The sequence below is a fragment of the Vipera berus genome, assembly GCF_964194415.1.
Source record: "Vipera berus genome assembly, chromosome: 1".
Taxonomy (NCBI): domain Eukaryota; kingdom Metazoa; phylum Chordata; class Lepidosauria; order Squamata; family Viperidae; genus Vipera; species Vipera berus.
In genome coordinates, this window is record NC_138202.1 from 336,212,436 (window position 1) to 336,234,352 (window position 21,917).

Here is a 21,917-nt window from a genome sequence, read left to right on the forward strand (position 1 = left end):
TCTTTAATCTGACCAGTATTATGTTTTTCAAAATTTGTTCCTGGTGCTTATGTTGCCAGAGAAAAGGGTGGTCCTATTTCTCAATAATGTAAAAAGCAATTAGTTGAAGAGGAATTGGCAATGAACAATTCAGTAGAAAAAGCAATCTTTTTGAACAGGTATATGACATGAGTGAAGTTTTAGCAATAACCATTAGGACGTTTTGCTACATGGTGGGCAATCTTTAGTTCCTACATCCCTTTTCTGTAACCCATGGAGTTAAGAGGAAAATGTAGTCTAGACCTGCTAGAAATTGAAAGTACAATCTTCTTGTTCTTTCAAAACAGTGAAAGTGGCGGGGAAAAACAAGTTAATATCATGGCATTCCTCACCATACTCCATCCCCACTAGCACATCTGCTGTGGTGACCCTTTGCTCCTGTCTGCTTGCTTCACCCACATAACCACAGCAGGTTCAGATTTTCTCCACCCTGTGGCTGGAGGAATGTTATTTTGCTGCCTAATGATACATACTTATAAGAGGTTGTGTGTGTTTGGTTATATTTCATACATAATTTCATTCCCAGCTGATGATTTTCTTATTCATCCTGTCCTGACTTTGGTTGGCCTTTGGTTTTGTAGGCTGTCTTTTTTTCTATGTGGCTTCAATCTTGAGTGTTCATCTGTTGTTGGTGGTTTTTTTAGGGAGAACAGGAATCGGTTGACACAAATCATGTTGCTGAAATCTCTTCTGCAGGTATGTGACAGAGATGTTCCATTTTTCATGTGAGGTTTGCAGAGAAAAATAGCTACCACATTTGTGTAGGTAATAATGTACCTTTTGGCCTACTAAAACTCAAGTGTCTGTAAACTTTTAATAAAATGGTGCATCATAGGATAAAACCTTTTGAACAAGGAATCTCAAATGTGCCCCAAATCCAGGACCTCTGACTCCCATGCAATCGAAATTTTAGGGATTTTATCAAATATTTATGGCATAGCAATCATCATAAGCATTTTATGGTATAGTACAGTGGTGGCGAACCTGTGGCATGCATGCCAGAGGTGGCACTCAGAGCCCCTCTGTGGGCATGCACACCACCGCCACTAGCAGCTCGCGCAGGTCCATTAGGCCACTGCCTAGAGCAGCAGCCCCACCCAGCACAAAGCAGGAAAAATGGCCAGCTGGCAAGCTCGAGTAGAGGTGTTAGAGCATCAAGATGGCCACACCTACCTGGCCACACCACCCAGTCTGCTGTGACCACCCTGGCCATGCCCACCCAATGGGCCACATACCCTGCCCTCCCTAAGGGAACCACAATGCTGATGCGGCCCTGGCACTTTGCAATAAATAAGAGGGTTTTGGGTTGCAGTTTGGACACTCGGTCTTTAAAAGGTTCGTCATCACTGGTATAGTACAAAATGTCATAAAATAATTCCTGTGATCAATTCTCGATGTTTGACTGCTACACATTTCAGCATGAGTTACTATCAAGTCAGATACATCTCTAAATCTCTCTCTGAATTTTAAAGAATTTTTCCAGTATGTTAGAAGTTCTGCCATTGTTGAAGGCACTGAGGAATCTGGTAAGGAAATATCTCTGAAACAATGGACACGAAGAGTCATGGGTTGTCTAGTAACACATTAAAACTAAACTAGGGTTAAGAAAAGGCAGTGGCTGTATTTCTACAACTTGCTGTGTCTACCACTTGTATCCCACATGCTGAACTACAAATCATCCAATGCCATTTTAACTTAGACTAACTGTATCTCTGAAATACAAATTAAATCTAGACAAATTAAGACTTTGAAAAAGAAATTAGGAACAATGGGAGAAGGTTGTTTTAGCGATATCTTGGCTGCTCTGTCATTATTATTGAGTGCATTGCAGACAAACTGCTGAGTATTGACTAATAGAGAAGCTCTCTATCGAACCTGCAGGTTTCCACTGGTTTCCAGTGCAGTAACATGCTCACAGCCCTTCCCAGCTCCTTCCTGGACAGGCTCTTGTCAGCTACGTTAATGGAGGATGCAGAGATTCGCCTTTTTGTTCTGCAGATTCTCATCAGCTTCATTGACCGTCATGGGAATAAGCACAAATTCCAGACAATCAGGTTTTCAGTCCGTTTTTTTCTTGTGATAGAGAGGAGATGCTGCATGAGATGGGACAGTATCGTAGATAATTTTGCTACAAACAATGTGAATACACACTGGTCTCCTTCTGTCTTCCTAAGTAGAAACTGTATGATTTCCTGTTCACCGTTGTGATGGCCTTCTAAGAAGTCTAACGATTGTAGCGTTTATTTGAACCAAAGTTTCATTCAGCTATTCTGAATGTACAGATTAAATATTGTTATTATCATAAAGAATAGAAATAAATGCAAAGAATATTTATACAAAAAGGTTTTTTTTCTTCTCCACTAATATTGCTCAGTGCTAGAATTTCCCTTGAATGCTTTTTCATCACAATTGGCCAAGGGAATAATGCTGTCAATTGATAATCACATAATAAACATAATAACGTTGTGACTACATGGTATCATTTTTGAAGGATGACTATATGGTGATGGTGCTGAGAACACCAGATATATTTGTCCCAGTTACCTATTGATAAGTACTGTTTTGCAATTGTTGTTTTGAATTAAAATTTGTGAAGGATTTAGGCTATGACTTACCGGTATTTTGAAATACATGCATCCTTCCTTCACAAGATTTATTTACTGGAAATTTTCTTTGATGTATAACACTGTTGTAATTTTACCATTCCCTTTGATGATTAGAAAGGGTAGACTGTGGAAATAAAATATATGTTGTAGCCTTAGAGAAGGTAAAATATAAATGAATTTTTATGTTAAGGAGACTAGAAGCTGCTTCTTTATAACTTTTTCATTCTATTCTTTTCCTTTGTCTATTTCTTTCTTTGTGGGTTTTTTTAGTAATTACCTTTTTACTTTTAGTACTTTATTTACTTACTTTCAGTAATTACAGTTCTTACTTTTATCTTTCAAAATTTACATTATTCCTATTCTGTTAAAAATTTCTTTAATAAAAATTATACATAAAAATGTAATTCCACCACTCCTTGAAATATCCTATGAGTTACTAAAAAGGAGAGGAGATGGACAATCTTCTCCACCCTTTTGTTATGGCCTGCTTCCACATACACACACAAACATTTATTTATTTTTTTCTTTTTTTTCTGCACAGCACTATCAGTGATATCTCCATCCTGAAGCTGAAAGTGGACAAATGTTCACGCCAAGATACTGTCTTCATGAAAAAGGTATTGAGGACTTGCCAAACACGTCATTAAAAAAAAAGATAGGGATTGATTGGTTAATATCACTAGTACTATATGATAAACCTTAAAAAAGAATCCTCTTGATCAGGGGTGTCAAACTGCCAGCCCGCGGGTCGGTTGCATCATGCGGAGGCTGCACCCACCCCAGCTCCGGCAATGCAAAAAAAAAGTCACGATACATCGTGACACGTCACGTGATATGGCAAGTTTGACACCTGTGCTCTTGATCAAGCTAAAGTGTGGAAGCCTTGCCTTCAATACCTCAGTTAAATTAAAGAGCTATTGTTATATTTGTTCACAGCACTCCCAGCAGCTGTATCGACACATGTATTTCACTTGCAAGGAAGACAATAATGGGCGTACTCACTATGAGGCTCTCTACAGTCTGCTGGCACTCATCAGTATTGAACTGGCCAATGAAGAGGTGGTAGTGGACCTCATCCGGTTGGTTCTGGCCATACAGGTATGTGCACACTGAAGAATCTTCCAAGTCCTTAGTAGGGAGGACAGAAAAGAACCTTCAAGGAAGACAAGATCACATCTCAGATGATAAATTGCAAACAGGTTTATAAGGTAAAGGTAAAGGTAAAGGTTCCCCCGCACACGCGTGCTAGTCGTTTCCGACTCTAGGGGCCGGTGCTCATCTCCGTTTCAAAGCCGAAGAGCCAGCGCTTGTCCGAGGACGTCTCCGTGGTCATGTGGCCAGCATGACTAGACGCCAAAGGCGCACGGAACACTGTTATCTTCCCACCGGAGTGGTCCCTATTTTTCTACTTGCATTTTTACGTGCTTTCGAACTGCTAGGTGGGCAGAAGCTGGGACGAGTAACAGGCGCTCACTCTGTTACGCGGCACTCGGGATTCGACCCGCCAAACTGCCGACCTTCTGATCGACAAGCTCAGCGTCCTAACCCACTGAGCCACCGCGTCCCTACAGGTTTATAAGGGCTACTACTAAACCTAGATATGGAAGGTGACTTATACGTATACCTGTCTTTTCACTAGCAATAGCCTTAAATTGCTGCCCCTGAATTTTTAAACAGTGAAAAACGATTCATCTTCAAATGCTGACAGTGACACTGAAATCAGTGAAACAATTTATATTTCTTTTACAATTCGTTCCTACCCAGACTTAAGACTAATTAAGCAAATGTGCACATCTACCCCTCCTGCTTCATACAAATTGTATTGATTGCAAAAATGCAGCAGGTGTTGTGGACTTGTGTTGCTGTGCTGCAACAAATCCAAGCAAAGAAAAGAAGTCTTGATAACTGATATATGTTTTGCCTCAACATCTTTAAGGTATGTTCCTGGAGAAACTGACATAATTGAATTCTAAATAGTCTAATCCCTTTGAAATCAGCTTCCCCTGCCAGATGCATTGAACTGCAATTCATGTCCTGATTTTAGCCTTACACATCTGGAGGACAAAAGCTGGTGAACCTGTCTTTTATGATTTGTTAACTACTATACTTTTTAGCCTATTGGATCTAAAAGTGAAATGTGTTTCAGAGGTCATAGGGACACAAGTATATTACCTGTCTGCAATTCATTAAATAAATGTGCCTTTTCTTGGGATTTTCTTTTTTGCCTTTGAATCCAAAGTGATACACAGCCCTCTTCAACATACCCTGCAGATCTGTATTACAAACACCTACTGCATATGGTATCCTTTTGCATATGGTATCTTTGGCACTGGAGTCAACTGATACGGCAGAATGACAAGTGAATAGAAATAGAGAATGCAGCACCCATGGCTATGGAAGTTTTTGCACAGATAAATCTGGTGCATCACTTGCATCCTTTCCTGGACCAGAAGGCCTTGCTCACTGTCACTCATGCCTTGGTCACTTCCCATTTGGATTATCACAATACACTCTGTATAAGGGTACCCTTGAAGACCATCCTCCAACTGCAACTAGTCCAGCATTTTTTTATTTTATTTATTTTATTTTAATTCCATTTATATCCCGCCCTTCTCCGAAGACTCAGGGCGGCTTACAAACTTAGCAGTAGCCTTCATTCTATGTATATGCCTGCATAAAGCAGCAGACACAGTAATGGGGACCCCTAGGTTTGCCCAAGTAACACTTTTTGTGCAAAATGCACTGGCTTCCACTTTCTTTCCACATGCAATTCAAGGTGCTAGTTAAAGCATATCACATGGCAATAGAATATAACACAAGGCCAGGTTATCTGCAGGACCACCTTTCTCTACCAGGCCAGATAGGGTGGGCACATTCCTGGGCCCTTCCCCTAAATAAGGGCTTTTCAACCAGTGGTACGGGTACCTCCTGTGGTACATTGGCACCTGGCAGGTGATACATGATCATCCTAGAAAAGTGGTAGCGGGGAAGGGGAATGAGCTGAACTGGTGGCAGCACCGCACAAGCCTGCGTGAGAGATAGCTGTAGCTGCAGGGCTGTCAGGGCTCAGTGGAAGCACCAGGATCAGCGTCAGGGTACAGCTGGAGCTCGGCGCTGATCCTGCCGCTTCTGCTGAGCCCAGAAGAAGCGTCAGTCAGCTGGAATGTTGCAGCATCTCCAGGGTCTTGTGATTTACATTCAGATGCTTGGCAACTGATTCATATTTATGATGGGCACAGCGTCCCAGGGTCATGTGAAGTAACCAAAACCTGCTGCAACCACCCAGCAGATGGGGGGAATAAAAACCAAACACCCCCCACCCCACCCCTGCTGCCAATCCTCGACAGAAATGCTCACAACAATGAAAATCTCAGACAGGAGGAAGAGCGCCGCCTGGCAGGCTGTGGCTTGGGGGGCAGTGCTGTTGTAACTTCGAACAGTCACTAAGCGAACTGTTGTAAGTCGAGGACTATCTGTACTTCATCACTTTTTTCCTTTTTTTTTTTTTTGGTTATCAAGTTTTTGATACCTTGGTAGGCGACTGGTGGTACTCGGATGTTGCCATATCCTAAAAGTGGTACAATGGATGAAAAGGTTGAAAAGCCCTGCCCTAAATATTGCCATCTGATGCGAGTTCAGAAGTGTGCTTTTTCTGTGGCAGCCTCTGCCCTGTGGAACACCCTGTCCACTGAGGTTCGACAAGCCTCTACTTTCCTAGCCTTCCATTGGGCTTTGAAGACCTGGCTTTTCCTCTAAGCTCTGGGATAAGGATTGGATGACTGGACATTAGAAGTTTGACTGGGCATCAGGTTTATGTTGTTTTTAATGTTTCAGTGTGTTCAGTTTTAGTTTTAATACGTTGCTTTATCTTTTGATTTGAGAGCCACCCAGAATTGGTTAGAAGATAGGCTGCTATGTAAATCTTTTAAATAAATAAATAAATATGTCTCTCTCCCATATGCCACACACCCATATTTGCTCTTCTTCACATGTATTTAGACTCCATCTGGTTATTAGAAAATATTTATTTAATGCAATTTAATATATTTTAGAAGCTGCCTAAATCCAAACGACTCTGGCTGGCTTCTGTTTTTTAAAAGTAGGAAACATTTAAAAAGAAACAAATCACAAGCATCCAAAGTGAGAAGAGGTCAAGTGTGCATGTTTTTTTTTTACCCCAGTCCTTGGATTCATTAGATTCCTTGCAGAAGCAATTTGCAAGAGTTTCTTTCGTGTACTTTATATAAAGAGTTGGATCTATTATGCAATTCCTGCCAATTCCTGTAAAATGCTCTTGAATTCTAACAATATAATTTAATTTAAACCACAAAGATAAAGTATAATAATTTCAAAAGAAAAAAGAAAAATATTGTTAATAAGTTAGGGTAGTTGGGACAGTTTTGATTTGTTAAAATAAAGATGATAAAGGCACTAATCTAATGCATGCTCAGGTTCAATAATGATTGTACCCACAGAGCTAGACTTGTAGGAGGAAAAGGCCTCAACTGCCTCTCTCTTCCGGGTCTACACATCTTAGCTCCTTAGTGCTGTCATCACTTGTCTACTAGAAGATGACTACTCCTGATGTCCTCCCCCTAAGCCTCGTGTGTGAGCTAGAGACCCAAAGTCCTTGTGCCTTACTGGAAAGTAAAAGAACCAAATGATATATTACAGGTACTCCTTGTTTTGTGACCACAAGTGACTAGCAGTATCATTAAGGGAAGCAGTCGCTACTTGAAACCATGATTGGACTTATAACCTTACTTCAGCTTTCCTTTGCTTTACAGATGTACAAAGGTCATAAATGCGACAACTAGTCACAAAGTTACTTTTTCATCACCATCATAACTATGAGCAGTTGCTAAATGAGGACTATCTGTAATAAAAAGTAAATAGATTTTATATCACCACTCCTAGCCCTGTATTCCCCAAAAGGGAAACCCAGCCCCTTTGCTTTGAAAGAGAGATCAATCCCATCACAAGCACAAAATCCAGAAGTGATTTCCAAATGAAAATAAAATTAAATATGTTCTTTTCTTTAAATAAAGCAATCAATTTGACCATCTCTTTTTTTCTTGTTGTGGAAAATACTATATATTTCTGTTTGCACTTACTAATCTTTATAGGCTATCATCATTTACGTTAGCAAAATTCAGTATACTCTTTCAAATTCTTTGACCTTAAGGGCAAAAAACCTTTTTCTGATAAACTAATAAAAAAATTGATACCAAAAGAGAGATCAATCGTAGTAATAAGTAGAATCAGAATTAAATTTAATCGTGCATGCCATATTAAAAGTAAACATGCATCATTTCTATCTAATTTTTACCCATCCTTTCAAGGATAGCATTTTTCCTGAAACAGATTTTCCTCCGTTCTTCTTGAATCCTCCCGGATTTAGACCAGTTAATCCTGAGGCCATTCCCAACTACTACCTTGGTTTAAAAAAAAAAGATTTTTTTTCTTTCTCTCTGATGGGATTTGGATTATTGCCTTTATATACCTTCAAGCTCTGATGCCGATACAAATTCTATGTCCAAGATGAGTGCAGGTAACCTGAATCTCAGATATGTCTGGCTGTCCACAACTTACTACAGAAGTTGTGAATGCTCCAACACTGGGAGTTTAAAAGAAAAGACTGGACAACCATTTGTCTGAAATGGTATAGGGCAGGGGTAGGCAACCTTGGCTCTTTTATGACTCGTGGACTTCAACTCCCAGAATTCCTGAGCCAGCATTCCTGGCTTAGGAATTCTGGGAATTGAAGTCCACGAGTCATAAAAGAGCCAAGGTTGCCTACCCCTGGTATAGGGTTTCCTGCCTGAGCAGGGGGTTGGACTAGAAGATCTCCAAGATCCATTCCAACTTTATTATTGTTGTTGTTGTTGTTGCTACATGGGGGTTGGGGGAGCTTGCTTGTCCTTTCACTACAATGCTGTCTGTTCTCTTTGCAGGAACTGGCCCAGGTGAACGAGGATAACCTGCCATTGTACAGCCGCTGTGCCCTGTACGCCCTTGGAGCAGCCTACCTGAACCTGATCAGCCAATTGACCACTGTGCCTGCCTTTTGCCAGCATATTCATGAGGTCTGCCACTTGGCCTTACCTTTGCTTATCTTTCCTTTACCTGGGGTTTTTTTCCTGCCAGGAAACCTCCTTCAGACTGGTCCAAACAGATTGGTTCAGATTTCTAGGAGCTGCAGTCCAAAACATTTGGAGCACACGGTTGGGGAAACCTATCATAAGAATATGAAGTCTCAGCCCTCCATACCCTGTAAAAAGCAGTGGGATTTTTAGGGAACCCACAAACAGGACTTTCCCTTTTGTGATCCCCAGCCATGCTAGGTGAACTACCTACAGCCTCAAAGTACTCACACGTATCAGACATTGCTGGACTAAACCCATCCATCCAAAGCCTTTCCTGAAAAGTGTGGCTGTCTCTCCTCTGTCTCTCTTCTCATTGCCTCTCAACATATGATGCAGAGTGATCACACTAAGTGGTTTCCTGCCATTCCATCACTGCCTATATATCATATGGAAGAAAGTGATTCCGAAGCACCAACTTTATCAACTTTCAGCAAGATGTGATTAAGGACTGTGTGTACAAGTGCCTTTATTAACAACTGCATATTGGAAATTGTCACCAGGCTCCCAGATTCGATATACTGAAAACTCAATTTGCTAACCCAGTAATACTAATCAGGAGATTCCTGAATAGTAGTGCTTTCTTAACTCCAATTCATTCTGTGCAACTCTTAGTCCTGCACTGGACTAATGATGGCATCCAGTAATATTTAGATGCCCGCTCATACTTACTACAGCCATATCTCTGAAAAACCCAGAGCAGGGGAGCTTATTAGAGTTGCCAGGCAAAGCATCCAAAGATAATACCGATATCTGATTGGATAATATCTGGTATTTGTTATTCCCCTAAAGTAAGGCCTAGCCCGAAAATAAACCCTAGCGTGATTTTTGGGAGTGGGCCTAATATAAGCCCTACCCCAAAAATAAGCCCTAGTTTGGGGGCCAGGCACACACCTAAAAATCAAGCTAGGGCGGGGGTGGGAGGGTGGAGCTGTCCCACACACCCTGCACCCATTTACCTTGCAGTCAGGCCTCTCCTCACTGCCCACTTCTTCTGAGGTGTCTTCTGCAGTCAGGCCTGCATTTCTCAATCACAGGCCTTTCCAGAAGGCCATTGCAGCCGAGAACCGAGCTATGGATTGAATCCATAGCTCAGTTCTTGGCTGCATAGGCCTTTCGGAAAGGCCTGACTGCAGAATGCAGCTGCAGAATGAAGCTGCTGCTTCGGCTCCAGAAGAAGTAGACCTACTGGGTGGGGCTGTCAGTGCTGGAGGTGAGTAAGACATCCCCCCAAAATAAGACCTGGTGCCTCTTTTGGAGGCAAAAAAAGGACCCAGTCATATTTTCGGGGAAACACGGTAGTCGGAACTGAGCGCATAAAGTTTGGTAAAAAAAAAGTCTTGTATTTTTCTTCTCTCCAGGTTATAGAAATGAGGAAAAAAGAGGCTCCCTACTTGCTCCCTGAAGGTGTCTTTGTAGAAAAACCCAGGTATGAGAGCCATTGTTAGCTTAAAATAGATTGCTTATATCCCTCTGTAATTTAGATCAATGCTTTTCAACCCTAGCAATTTTAAGATGTATGGGCTTCAACTTCAGAATTGAATTGCTGGCTGGGGGAATTCTGAGAGTTGCTCTGCACATTTTAAAATCGATAAGATTGAGAAATCTTAGTTTAGATAATGCTTTGGACAAATGGGCTTTTCAACCAATTTAATTATTCCATCATTTGCTTTCAGCTCTGTTTTCCACATGTGTCCTTCCTTCCCTGGAGACCATTTACTGAGTGATATGGGTACTTGGGGAGTCATTGGGACAATCATGTATTGTTTCTCTTGCTTTGACTCAAAGGCTGTCACGGAACCTGGATCACCTTGGCCCCGAAATCCTCTTCCGGCAAAGCAAGATCAGTGAAGTGCTGGGAGGGAGTGGCTACAATTCAGATAGACTCAGCACACCTTACATCCCTCAGCTGACAGGTATGAGGGCAATGGGTCATATATTTTTCTCTACTGAAGAATTTTATCATTACTTTTCAGAGCAAATTTATGTTGTGTTATGACTTAAAAGCATTCTAAAGAGCCAAATTGAAGATGGTTGATTCTTCATTGTTGTCTTTGTGCTTCATACAGCTGGGCTTTGCACTCAAATATAGCAGCATTGTGTTTCATTTATCCCTCTTGGTTTTAATGTACTTGCTGAAGGAATAGCCTTCTGCCATCTCTAAATCTAGGTGGCCCTAGCATCTTCAGCTACTTGGCCTTGATAGGATTGAGTCAGAGACAGTTCCTTCCCAGCCAGACCCACGTAGTTCCAGACACTAGAATAGAACCTCAACAGCCTCTTTTAGCCAACCTAACGTTGGCAGATATAATTAATCAAATCTCAAACTGGCATATCATTTCACCCAGCCATTCCATGTAGATATTGAATACAAAGTGAGAAAGAGTTGCTCTGTGGTAACCTGCAAAGGAGGAACCCAGGGAGTGGCCTTTTTCCCCCTCCACCCCCACCCCCAATTGTGCGAAGCACAGAGAACACAAGATTGTTCTTTGTAACTGGTTCTTCAAGAATAACAGAATAACAGACTTGAAAGGGATCTGGGAGAGATTCTAGTTTTCTAGACTTCTAGACTAGTCTATACTTACACAGCCCACTCTCTCTATCAACCATGGCTTTCTGATGGAAAATTGGTGAGCTGAATTCAGTTCCTTGCATTTGTCCAAGAACTGAAGAGAGGATGAGAGGCTTTTTAGCTAGTACAATAAGATGAAGATTGTCTTTTCCTGCTTAAGACTTAGCTGAACAACATTCCAGAAAATGCTTTTTGAAGGCACAGAATTCAATTATGCAGCCTACTTGAAAAACTGCAGTTAACAGGAACAAACTCTACTCTTTCTATATGTAATAAAGCACTTTGGGACTAGCAAAACCAGAAATAACTTAAGCAGACCCTCAATTTTGGATAAATTATGCAATGTGCTCATTTTGCTTCATCCAGTGTTATTTGTTGTGCAGGATTTGAGTTGCACAGCAACATCACTTTATTTTTAACTCTTACATTTACAGGATATCCATTGCATTCTTTCTTACCCATGTTTAACTGAACATTTGCAATTTTCCTCTTATAGTTTTCTAAACCTTGTGGGTCTCTCACCCAAACAGAAAAAAGTGAAACAAAGTTGTATGGTCTGTCAACCTCAAGAACTGTGTGTTGTTGCTTCATAGTGTGGTATTTGTCTTACTGGGAGGGGCACAGCTCTGAGAATAGGCAAGGATTGGAAAGTCACTGTGCCCTTGAAGTCATCTAGCACTACTGGTTCAGAAGCAATGTTCATGGTTGCTTTGCATAATCACACTTATTCTTATATAAACATTGGTTCAGATTTGGGGAAAATATCCTCAGTGGTTTGTAATTTTGCCTAAAGATAAGCCATTCTGAAAGCAAGGTATACTTAAAAACGTCAAGGAAAAATGAAGATTTTGTAATTATAACTAATTCCTAAAACAAAGCACTTGCCTAGGCTTTAAAATATACTATTGGTGGCTCCTTTCATTGTCACAAGTTGGCCTATCTTTCAGGAGTGTTCTGTGCTTATAAACTACCTCATTGTTCTGCTTAAAACAGCCCTCTCAGTGGTCTCGATGGTACAAAGAACATGCTCACTGTATTTTTGAATTAAAGGATTACAAGCAAAAGGGCTAGGAAATTAAAGCAAGTTCTCTTTGTCTTGGAAATGCATGCTCCACAATTTTAAGTAATAACAACCTTATAACTATAATTATTTTGGCTGTAACTAGCCAACAATCTCAAAGACAGCAGATAAAGGAAGCTGGACTAGGGTGAACCAGTACTCAGCTCATTGATAGGATTCACGCAACACGGCAAACTAAGCAAAAATCAGGTTGGTTAATGATTCAACCTATTACGGGAACTCAGTACCTCACTATCCTGAAATAGGCTGTCACGTTGAGCCATAATATGGCTTATGCTTTTGTATATAAATGTTCAATTATGTTTTGTTAACTCACATTAAGAGTTTAGCATATTGTAGAAATCCAGCCTCTCTGAAGGCAGCATGTGTTTATTTATCAATCACTGTCACAGGACCATTTGAGGAAACCAGGGCCAAATAATTCCTCTTGCTTTATAATTCCCTGCAAAATGCTAGAAACATAACCTTTCCAGCTGGGAAAGAAAATGACTTTATCTCCCTTTCCCCTTTTAGATGAAGACAGACTGTCTAAGAGGAGGAGTATTGGAGAGACCATCTCTCTACAAGTTGAAGTGGAATCCAGAAATAGCCCCGAGAAAGAAGAGGTATGCCATTCTCAATGTATCCCCTTTTTGGCTAGGCTCAGCAAGGATAAATTGAATGAGAAATGGATGGTTGGTAACCTGTTACCAGTCTTGTGAGATCCTCTTTACTTTATTCTGAACTCTTTACAACATCACTAATATTTTTTGAGATGCTATTTTATTTTGTACCTATCATGGAGCAGTTTTTTAAGACCCTAACTAGACATTATGTACTGATTTATTGAATTCATTTGCCCAGGCAATAAGAAGTGTAACAGCAACTTGGTTAGAAAAGGGTTTACTTCATCCCATATGTTTCTTTATTGGTTAGCTCCATTGTGTTCCATCTACATTATGTTGAATTAGATTTCCAAGTTCAAATTTTTAAGGCAGTATGAATTGCATCCCAGGTACCAAAGGAACATTGATGGTGTTGGTAAATTGTCTCTAACAGTGCTTCGAGCTCTAAGCACCTAGCACTTATAAGCAGTATCCTGAATAACGGGAAGCAGGCTTCCTATAATCAGCTCGACTGTCCTTATCACTCTCTGTATGGACCTTCTATCTGAGGCACTGCTACCACCAAACCAAACAGTGATGCAGTTTGTTAAAACACTCTCAATCATCCTTCTGTAAAAAGTGGCCAGGACAGAAAGAGAGATGTGGTCTCCTCATCCAATGCAAGAAATGCAAACGCTGGTTTGCACGTTTCACTAAAGATAACGTATGAAGAGACCAAGTCAGATTGTTAGTTCTTTGTACCCCCAGGTACTTAATACTATTGACCACCTCCACAGCTGCAGCCTTGATACAAAGTAAACTATGCTGGCTCTTTCTAAAATCAACAATGATCTCCTTTGTTTTATTAACATTCAAAGCTCCATTATTTTTATTGCACCAGTCTACCAAAGCCTTCACCTCCTCCCTATATCATCAAGTTCCCTTCGTCCAGTGCGCTCCCACAGGGAGGGTCTTCTCAGGGTGCCACCGGTAAGAGATTGCCGGCGGACGACACCCAGGGATAGGGCCTTCTCAGTGGGTGTGCCTGCCCTTTGGAACCAGCTGCCAGTGGAGCTGAGGACTGCCCCCGACCTCCGTTCATTCCGCCAGGACCTGAAGACCTGGCTCTTCGAGCTCTCTGGCCCAGGCTGAGAATTTTAATTTTAGCTTTAATCTTAATTTTAACTGGGGTTTTATTTATGCAGGGACGAATATAATTTTTTAAAATCTGTTTTTAACTTTTATACCTTTGTTTTTTAATCACCCTGTAAACCGCCCTGAGTCCTTCGGGAAAGGGCGGTATATAAATGTAATTAAATAAATAAATATGAATCTTCATTATCATCCCAAATAAGAGCCACCACTGCCATGTCATCCACATACTTCACAATATGATTCATAGCAGATTTGGCACAGCAGTCATGGGCCATTGATAGATTACAGTTGAATATTAGGGGGAGAGGGGGACTGGTAGTAGAAAGAATTCATCAGTCAGTTCTCCAAAAAGACGGTGAACACACCAGTTTGCTGAATGTGTTCATATAGAGACTGAATATCCTGTTGTGGATGCTTTAATTAGGATTCTTGCACAGATAACAAATTGGGCTGAATGGTCTAAATGGCTTTTTCAGTTCTGTGATTCGATGGAAAGTTAATCTAAGTGAAAATCTGTATTTATAGTAGCAATAAATCAGGAGTCTGGCAGCACCATTCCTGACTCACAGATTTTAATGAAAGACATAAGCTTTTATGAGTTGCAACTCACTTCATCAGATGCATAGAGGTGCTGCCACGTAGCTTCTGATTTTATGGTAGGTCGAGGATAAGAACTTTTAATTCAAGATAACTCTCAGTGGTCAGCAGACCACTTTGGGTAAGCATTTATGAAATGCCAAATGTTTTCTTTTTTATTCTGGCATGTAAAAATGAGGCTAGTGAACTTTCAGATCATTGATCTTATGCTTATCCATCTGTTTTTGTTCTGAATCTGTCATACTTGTATGTTCTTAGTTACAAGACAAGAAGGATGAGAATAAACCTTTTAAAACAAATGCTTTTCATTAATAAAACAAACTCCATAGTAGGATTTAAGAAAAGAAAATAATGGACTGCTTACCAAATCCTAACCAAATATATGAAGCATGGATTCCCTAGTTAGGTAGTTGAGTGTCTCCAATGCCTTGGGCCACCTGGAAGTTTGGCATGCAGCAAGGAGGAATGTTTGGGGCAAGTGGCAAAATTGTTTGGAAAAGAGGTTTAGCTAGAGGAGTGCAAAACAGACAAGATTATAGAAAAGGGGATTTATTATTTATTTACATTCTTAGGATAATACATTATACAGATTATTCGTTTGATGAGGTAGTTGGCTTTTTCTTCTGTTAAATAAAGTTTCTTTATGACTATTATTCCTTTAACGTTGGATGTCTTTCTAAACCTCTTATCAGATTTTAATATGCCTAGTTCCTAACATACTCTTTCTCTACCATTGTTTGTGTTGTTCTTCCCATCAATCCCCCAAAGAGAGCGCCAGCTGAAGAGATCACGTATGAAACCCTCAAGAAAGCAATTGGTAAGTCTTTTTCACGGCAATACAGTTGTACTATTTCAGCTAAAACTAGATTGACTGGGGGGAAGGGAGTTTTGAAAATCTCTGATCTAATTATCTCCCTCCACCCCTTTTCCTATTGTCAGAATCCATTTATATCACATTCATAAATGTATGTTTAAAACATTATCCCACCCCCCCTGGATTCTGCCATCTCCCGAGGAAGGAGGAGCGAATGTGGATTCAGCATGCCTTAGGTTATTTCAAAGACCAAGGGAAACCTTTTGAACTGGGGGAACAAAGGGGAGGGTTAGGGAAGAAGGCATCTGGCCTGTGTCTTCATTTGAATCTGTAAAGGAAGAAGGCAATAACCGTAAAAGATCCGAAGTTCCCTTTTTCCTACAAAAGGGATGACACGAAGTAATGATGGGGGGGCTGACCAAATGGGGTTGAGGGAAGGGGGGGTTGAACCCGGAACTCTTTATAAAGTTTCAATCTGTAAAACAATACTAGGTCCTGTCTTGTATTTCCACAACCAAACATGTCCTAGTAAAAATTCCTTTTGGACTAGAACTGACTCCAAGAGTTTTTGTTTTCCTAGACGTGGATTGGGGTGGGTCCTGACACCTATTCTATATATGCATCCCAGAATAATAGCACAGCAATTAAAACAACTGAAAATTAAGACAAACTCTGCTTTCATCCTAAACCAGGAAGCTGAACTCAAGTTTAAATGGGCAGGATTTTCATCCTACTCCTCCCCAGTCATTAATTTCTCTTGCTTTCTTGTTAGTCGACAGTGTTGCTGTAGAGGAACAAGAGAGGGAAAGGAGGCGGCAGGTGGTTGAAAAATTCCAGAAAGCTCCCTTTGAAGAAATTGCAGCTCATTGTGGGGCCCGAGTAAGTATCAGGGCTTCCTGTTGTGGTCCCCTCTCTCCTGCTCTGCTTGCCTGTATTGTTTCCCTTGGTATATACTGAGGAACAGTCCTCATACAGAGGATAGCATATCTTGAAATAAGTAGGATAGATTGAATAATGAAATCATACCACGTGGCAATAGAAGAGAAATGTGTTTTATTTGTGTTGTAACTTATTCTTGATGCTTCTTTATGTATTGATTCAGCTTGATAAAAGCTGAATAAGATTATTTTTGTTATTTTGCTCGCTCGTACAGATCAGTAACAATGTTTTACAGGTTGTAGAATGGCCAAAGTGAATCATCATCGTGTTTCCTCAGTTATGATGTCACCTCTGTCCTGTTGCAGTCCACTGCTAAGACAAGCTGAAATAGGTTGAGGTGTTCCAGAATGGAAGTGGTGTTTTGTGTGCTAGGTCAGCACAATCTATGCAGACAATATAGGGTGTATGGAAGAGGTAGCTTGAAATGAAGCGATTTTGCACCAACATTCTACAATATTATTAAAAGAGAATTTCCCCCCTTATTCTGACACTGTCCAAGGATAACCTCATGCTGTATTACATCTGTTTTGGGCACACAAGAGTCCCAAGTATCTGTTCAAATATTTGATCAGGTTAGAAAAGATGTCTGCATAAAATTTGTTTCCTCCATATTTGTACCCTATTCTTCCACAGCAATAAAGACAATGTGGTGCTTCCTGTAAATTCTAATCCTGGACAAATTAAGGAAAGCAACTGGTGGAATCCTCAGGTTACTGAATCTTGTTCCTGTTTTGAAACACATTTCTAGAGTTCTTTTAAAGAGCACTCTTGTTTTGAAGGACCTTGTGTAAGATATGACAAGTGCTTCAGAACACACCAGTAACCTGCAAAATCAGATATCCAGTCACTCCTACAACCCAGGCCCACATATATATGGAGGGTAGTGCCAAGGGATGTGTTTGTGTGTGTGCTCAGAGCAGTGTGAATTGGCCAATAGGTGCTGAGCAGATTCCAGCTTCTGATCAAGTCAACTGCATTGTTGATAAGTGTGCTAGATCTTGTCCATAACAAAGACTTTGTAGGGACACAAAAGAAGTAGTCATAACAGGAAATTCGTCAAAAACCATTGTCAGAATGGGGGACTCCCATAGTTCAGTGTTTTCTCATTTGCAGTGAATATGCAGAGCAACTAAATTGCAGTCCCTGGCAATACAGCATTTCTCTCTAGAGCAAATAAGGGTGTGTGGGGAGGACCTTATAATGATCAAGAACCACACATCATTTTGAGGAGGTACAAAGTAGTTGGTGCCGTAAAGGTTGCTTGTGGGCCTGTGTTGAGAGAACAAAAGGGAGAAAAATGTCTTGCTGTCTGGCACCCAAAAGAGCTGCTGCCTTTCCAGATAGGTTCTTAACCAAAGCCATTAAGAGTCTGGTTTGGTGTAAGCAACTTCCTCTATTCATCAAATTAGTTTTAAGATTAAGATGTTGGTTAAATAGACATTTTCTTCTTCATGGGGCCTGAAGTGCTCAGCTTAGGCAGTTTGAGTTGCAGTTCTCAGGAATGTTTGTGGAGGTCACTTTTTCCATTTTCAAACTGGAAGTTCTATGAGTATAGTTTAATTTGCAACTTTTTTAATTGTCCAAATGTTGGTCATAACAATGGATTGTTATTCTGGTGTCATAAATTAAATCACCACCATCCCCAAAATTAAAATGCCTAAGATGAATAAAATAAAAGATTTTTCCAAAGTGCTTCTACTTACTCTGAAATAAGATATCGCTAGTGCCACTGGAATTGCAGAGCTACCCATGAAAGGGGATCCACTCTAGATTGGGGAGGGGGGATTGTAGTAAATTTAATTTAAAGGATTTTGTTATAGTGCCATAAAAAATAGAATTTGATGAAAACCCTTATGAAAAATCTCTTTGTGTTCATTACAAGGTGACTTTCCACTTGCAGTACTTAAAATCAATGTGATATTCTTATTGCAGGCAAGTCTACTACAGAGCAAGCTCAACCAGATTTTTGAGATCACAATACGGTAAGGGAAGGTGACATAACTTTCTCCTTAGGGATATCCAGGCAGCAGATTGCTAGCAGAAACAGCAATTATAGTGGTTCATCAAGACAGCAAGATTGGCAATAAAGGATCTGAATAGATCTGAAGTAAGCAAGGGTGCTTTAGATTCTCTGTAGGAATCCTCTTAAGCCAATTGGCTTCTTCCTAAAGAACGCTTGCCTTTTATGGGATCCTACAGCAGCTAGCTGGTTCAAGGGAAATCTCATTTATTTATTTATTTATTTATTTATTTATTGGCTGTTTGTAGCATCGAGTAACAAGGGGTTCCACCAAATACCTGAGCTTCTGCAAAAAGCAGTAGGTGCCCAAAGATTTGTCCCTGTAGAGATCACAGCCCCAAGAAGCCAACTTTTCAGACTTTTCCCTTTACCAGCATGTTAGTATGATTCATAATCTATATGGGAAAGCTTTCCTAGGTCCTCAAATAATGATTTATTGCTCTTGCTTCTTGCTCTTCCTTCCCAGTTGGTGGAACAAAGTTTCCCACCTCATTCTGTAGTTTAGTTTTTGGGGTAGTTGCTATTTTCGTTTTCTCTTAAATGTCTTATCCCTTCCACACTGAGGGCAGATACAATCTGTCCCCTGTCCAGCCCCCAGGTTTCGCTGGTTCCAGGACTGCCTCTTTGCCTCAGCCTGCCGCACAAGTGTCTCTTCAAATTGGAGAAGGCCATGCTGCGTCTTTACCCTCTAGGCTGATCAATCAGAGGTCAAGGGTTCCCAGCTGTTAATGTCCATTCCCAAGGCCTTTAGATGTGGTCCGGGATATCTGAGGGAACACCTGCTGCCAGCATCAAGCTCCCTTCGTCCAGTGCGCTCCCACAGGGAGGGTCTTCTCAGGGTGCCGCCGGTAAAAGATTGCCGGTGGGTAACGCCCAGGGGGAGGGCCTTCTCAGCGGGTATGCCTGCCCTCTGGAACCAGCTGCCCGTGGAGCTGAGGACTGCCCCCGACCTCCGTTCATTCCGCCGGGACCTGAAGACCTGGCTCTTCGAGCTCTCTGGCGCAGGCTGAGAATTTTAATTTTAATTTTAATTGGGGTTTTTATTTTCTCAGGGACTATTATAATCTTTTTAATTGTTTTTAACTTTTGTATTTCTTGTTTTAATTCCTTGTAAACCGCCCTGAGTCCTTCGGGAAAGGGCGGTATACAAATCCAATTAAATAAATAAATAAATAAATAGATCCCTCTTGCAGATATCCTTATATCGCAGCTCTGGTCTCCCTCTGGGGCGCTTTCCCTGTACTAGTTCTCCATACAGGAGATCTTTTGGAATCCGACCATCAGCCATTCTCACGACATGCCCAAGCCAGCGTAGACGTTGCTGTTTCAATAGTGTATACATGCTAGAAATTCCAGCACATTCCAGGATTGTGCTATTTGGAACTTTGTTATGTAGGTGATGCCAAGAATACGTCGGAGACAGCACATATGAAAGTGTTTAACTTTCTCTCCTGCCGTGCGTAAAGGGTCCAAGACTCACTGCAGTACAAGAGTGTGCTCAGGACGCAGGCTCTATAGACCTGGATCTTTGTATGTTCTGTCAGCTTCTTATTAAGCCATACTCTCTTTGTAAGTCTGTTAATTGTGGTGTCTGCTTTACCAACCACTCTTGAATTGGCCTTTTTAGCCACACCAGATGCTGCTTTAGGACCTCTTTCCAGAGCATGATGCCATAGTCTCTCGAGACTGAAGGATGCCAATGAATAAATGTCTTATACCTTCCTGTCCTTATATGCTTGTTTTCCTGTCTTCCTGTCCCCCTCCATTGCAGACCCCCTCCCAGTCCCTCTGGAACCATCACAGCTGCTTATGGCCAGCCTCAGAACCATTCCATCCCAGTGTATGAGATGAAGTTCCCAGATCTGTGTGTCTACTGAGAGCCAGACTGCATGCTAAGACGAAGCTGAGCAACAAATCCTCCAGAACCATGGCGCCTTTGAGAGCTACAGGGAGCTCCTGGGGCCAGGGAGCAGCCACTCAACATCCCTTTCAAGCAAGAGAGTTGGACACCTCCCTTAGAGTCTACTCACTTGGTTTCTCTTCCTTCTTCGTGATCAGCCCATGTTCAGTCATGATAAAAGCCACAAAGTGCATCCCCAGAGCCTTTTTATAGACTGGGAAAAGGTGGCAATTTGTTTTGCTTCCCTTTTCTAGAAGCTGTTTTAATAGTGTTGAAGAATTGAATCTTTCTCTGGTAAAAGCGAGTGTTGATAATCCATTACATAAAATGAATTTATTCTCTGTGGGTTTGTCTCATTTATCTTATGTGTGTGGTTCCTTGTTCAGAGTAATTCCCTTGGGTTTTCTTCCTCTTGTCTCCTCTCCTCTCCCTTCTCATAATTGAAATTTTACTCTTCATTTCAAATGTTCTAATGAAAGGAAGGGCACTTTTTGGTGCCAGGGTGTGCACTTAATCTTTTGGAGAACATGATGGTACAAGGCCATGCCATATATGTAGGCTTTCAGGTGTATTCTTTTGGCAATATTAAGAGTATTTAATGCTCTTCCTTCATTGACCTGTGTGTCAAACCTCATAATGGCACGAAGGATTTTTAGCAAGGTGAGTGAGAGGTTTAAATAAACCAAGATGATAACAGACACACTGCTCCTTTTCTTAAACCCATTATCCTTTTTAACAAGTGGTACTTTAGTTGTACTGTTGTAGGCTCCATCCTGACTTGGTTGAAGTTCCACATGCTATTAAATTGGGGGGGAGCATGATTGAAGGCTTGCATACAATCCTAAGGCCTCAAATTGCCCTTTTCTAATTTTTAAAATGTGCAGAAAACTTTTCCTCTCTAATGAAAAAGAAAACACTGACGCATATTGTTTGGGAGGAACAAAGAGAAAGTAAACTACAGGGAGGAGCTGCAGGAAATGTGCTGCTCATTAAATGTTCAGCTGTGGCAAAAATAGCAACTTATTGAAACTAAAGGAGAGTTTTTTTGCTGCAAAGATGATCATCCATATGGAGAAAAATGTTCTTTCCAGCCTTGTGGTTTCTACAAAGGAGTAGAAGATGGATATGACCAGGAATTATTGTCCTGTCCACGGGAATGTATTCCTAACCAAGATTACACAAAAATTGTGAAATGTATATTATGATGTCACAACACCTCTGACCTTTCATATTAGTGTTACAACTTTGCATACAAGTAAAGACAGGCAGAATTTGCATCACAACATTTTGATCCATATTTCGCTGGTTGCCATACTCTCTCCTGCAGACCTGTATAGTCCTGATTCCATGTGAGCTCTATCTGCCTGCTGTGATATTTGTCCACTGTAAATCTGTCTGGGTGCCTAACATAATGTCATTCTGTTCATTCTATGACTAAATGCCTGGAGATTCCCTCGAAGAGACGAA

The 21,917-nt window shown here is 40.9% G+C and overlaps 1 protein-coding gene across 1 annotated transcript in view; it reads left to right on the plus strand.

Moving 5' to 3' along the window:
* EFR3B (EFR3 homolog B) overlaps positions 1-20,795 on the plus strand; it is a 103,866-nt gene extending 83,071 nt beyond the window's left edge. Inside the window, exons 12-23 of the mRNA XM_081346344.1 lie at positions 684-735; positions 1,921-2,093; positions 3,187-3,262; positions 3,582-3,743; positions 8,600-8,731; positions 10,150-10,217; positions 10,577-10,704; positions 12,955-13,046; positions 15,546-15,594; positions 16,364-16,470; positions 18,463-18,512; positions 20,322-20,795. Of these exons, the coding sequence (XP_081202470.1) occupies positions 684-735; positions 1,921-2,093; positions 3,187-3,262; positions 3,582-3,743; positions 8,600-8,731; positions 10,150-10,217; positions 10,577-10,704; positions 12,955-13,046; positions 15,546-15,594; positions 16,364-16,470; positions 18,463-18,512; positions 20,322-20,427 (1,195 nt within the window). The 3' untranslated portion in view covers positions 20,428-20,795. The remainder of the gene's footprint in view (positions 1-683; positions 736-1,920; positions 2,094-3,186; positions 3,263-3,581; positions 3,744-8,599; positions 8,732-10,149; positions 10,218-10,576; positions 10,705-12,954; positions 13,047-15,545; positions 15,595-16,363; positions 16,471-18,462; positions 18,513-20,321) is intronic.
* The last annotated feature ends 1,122 nt before the right edge of the window (positions 20,796-21,917 follow it).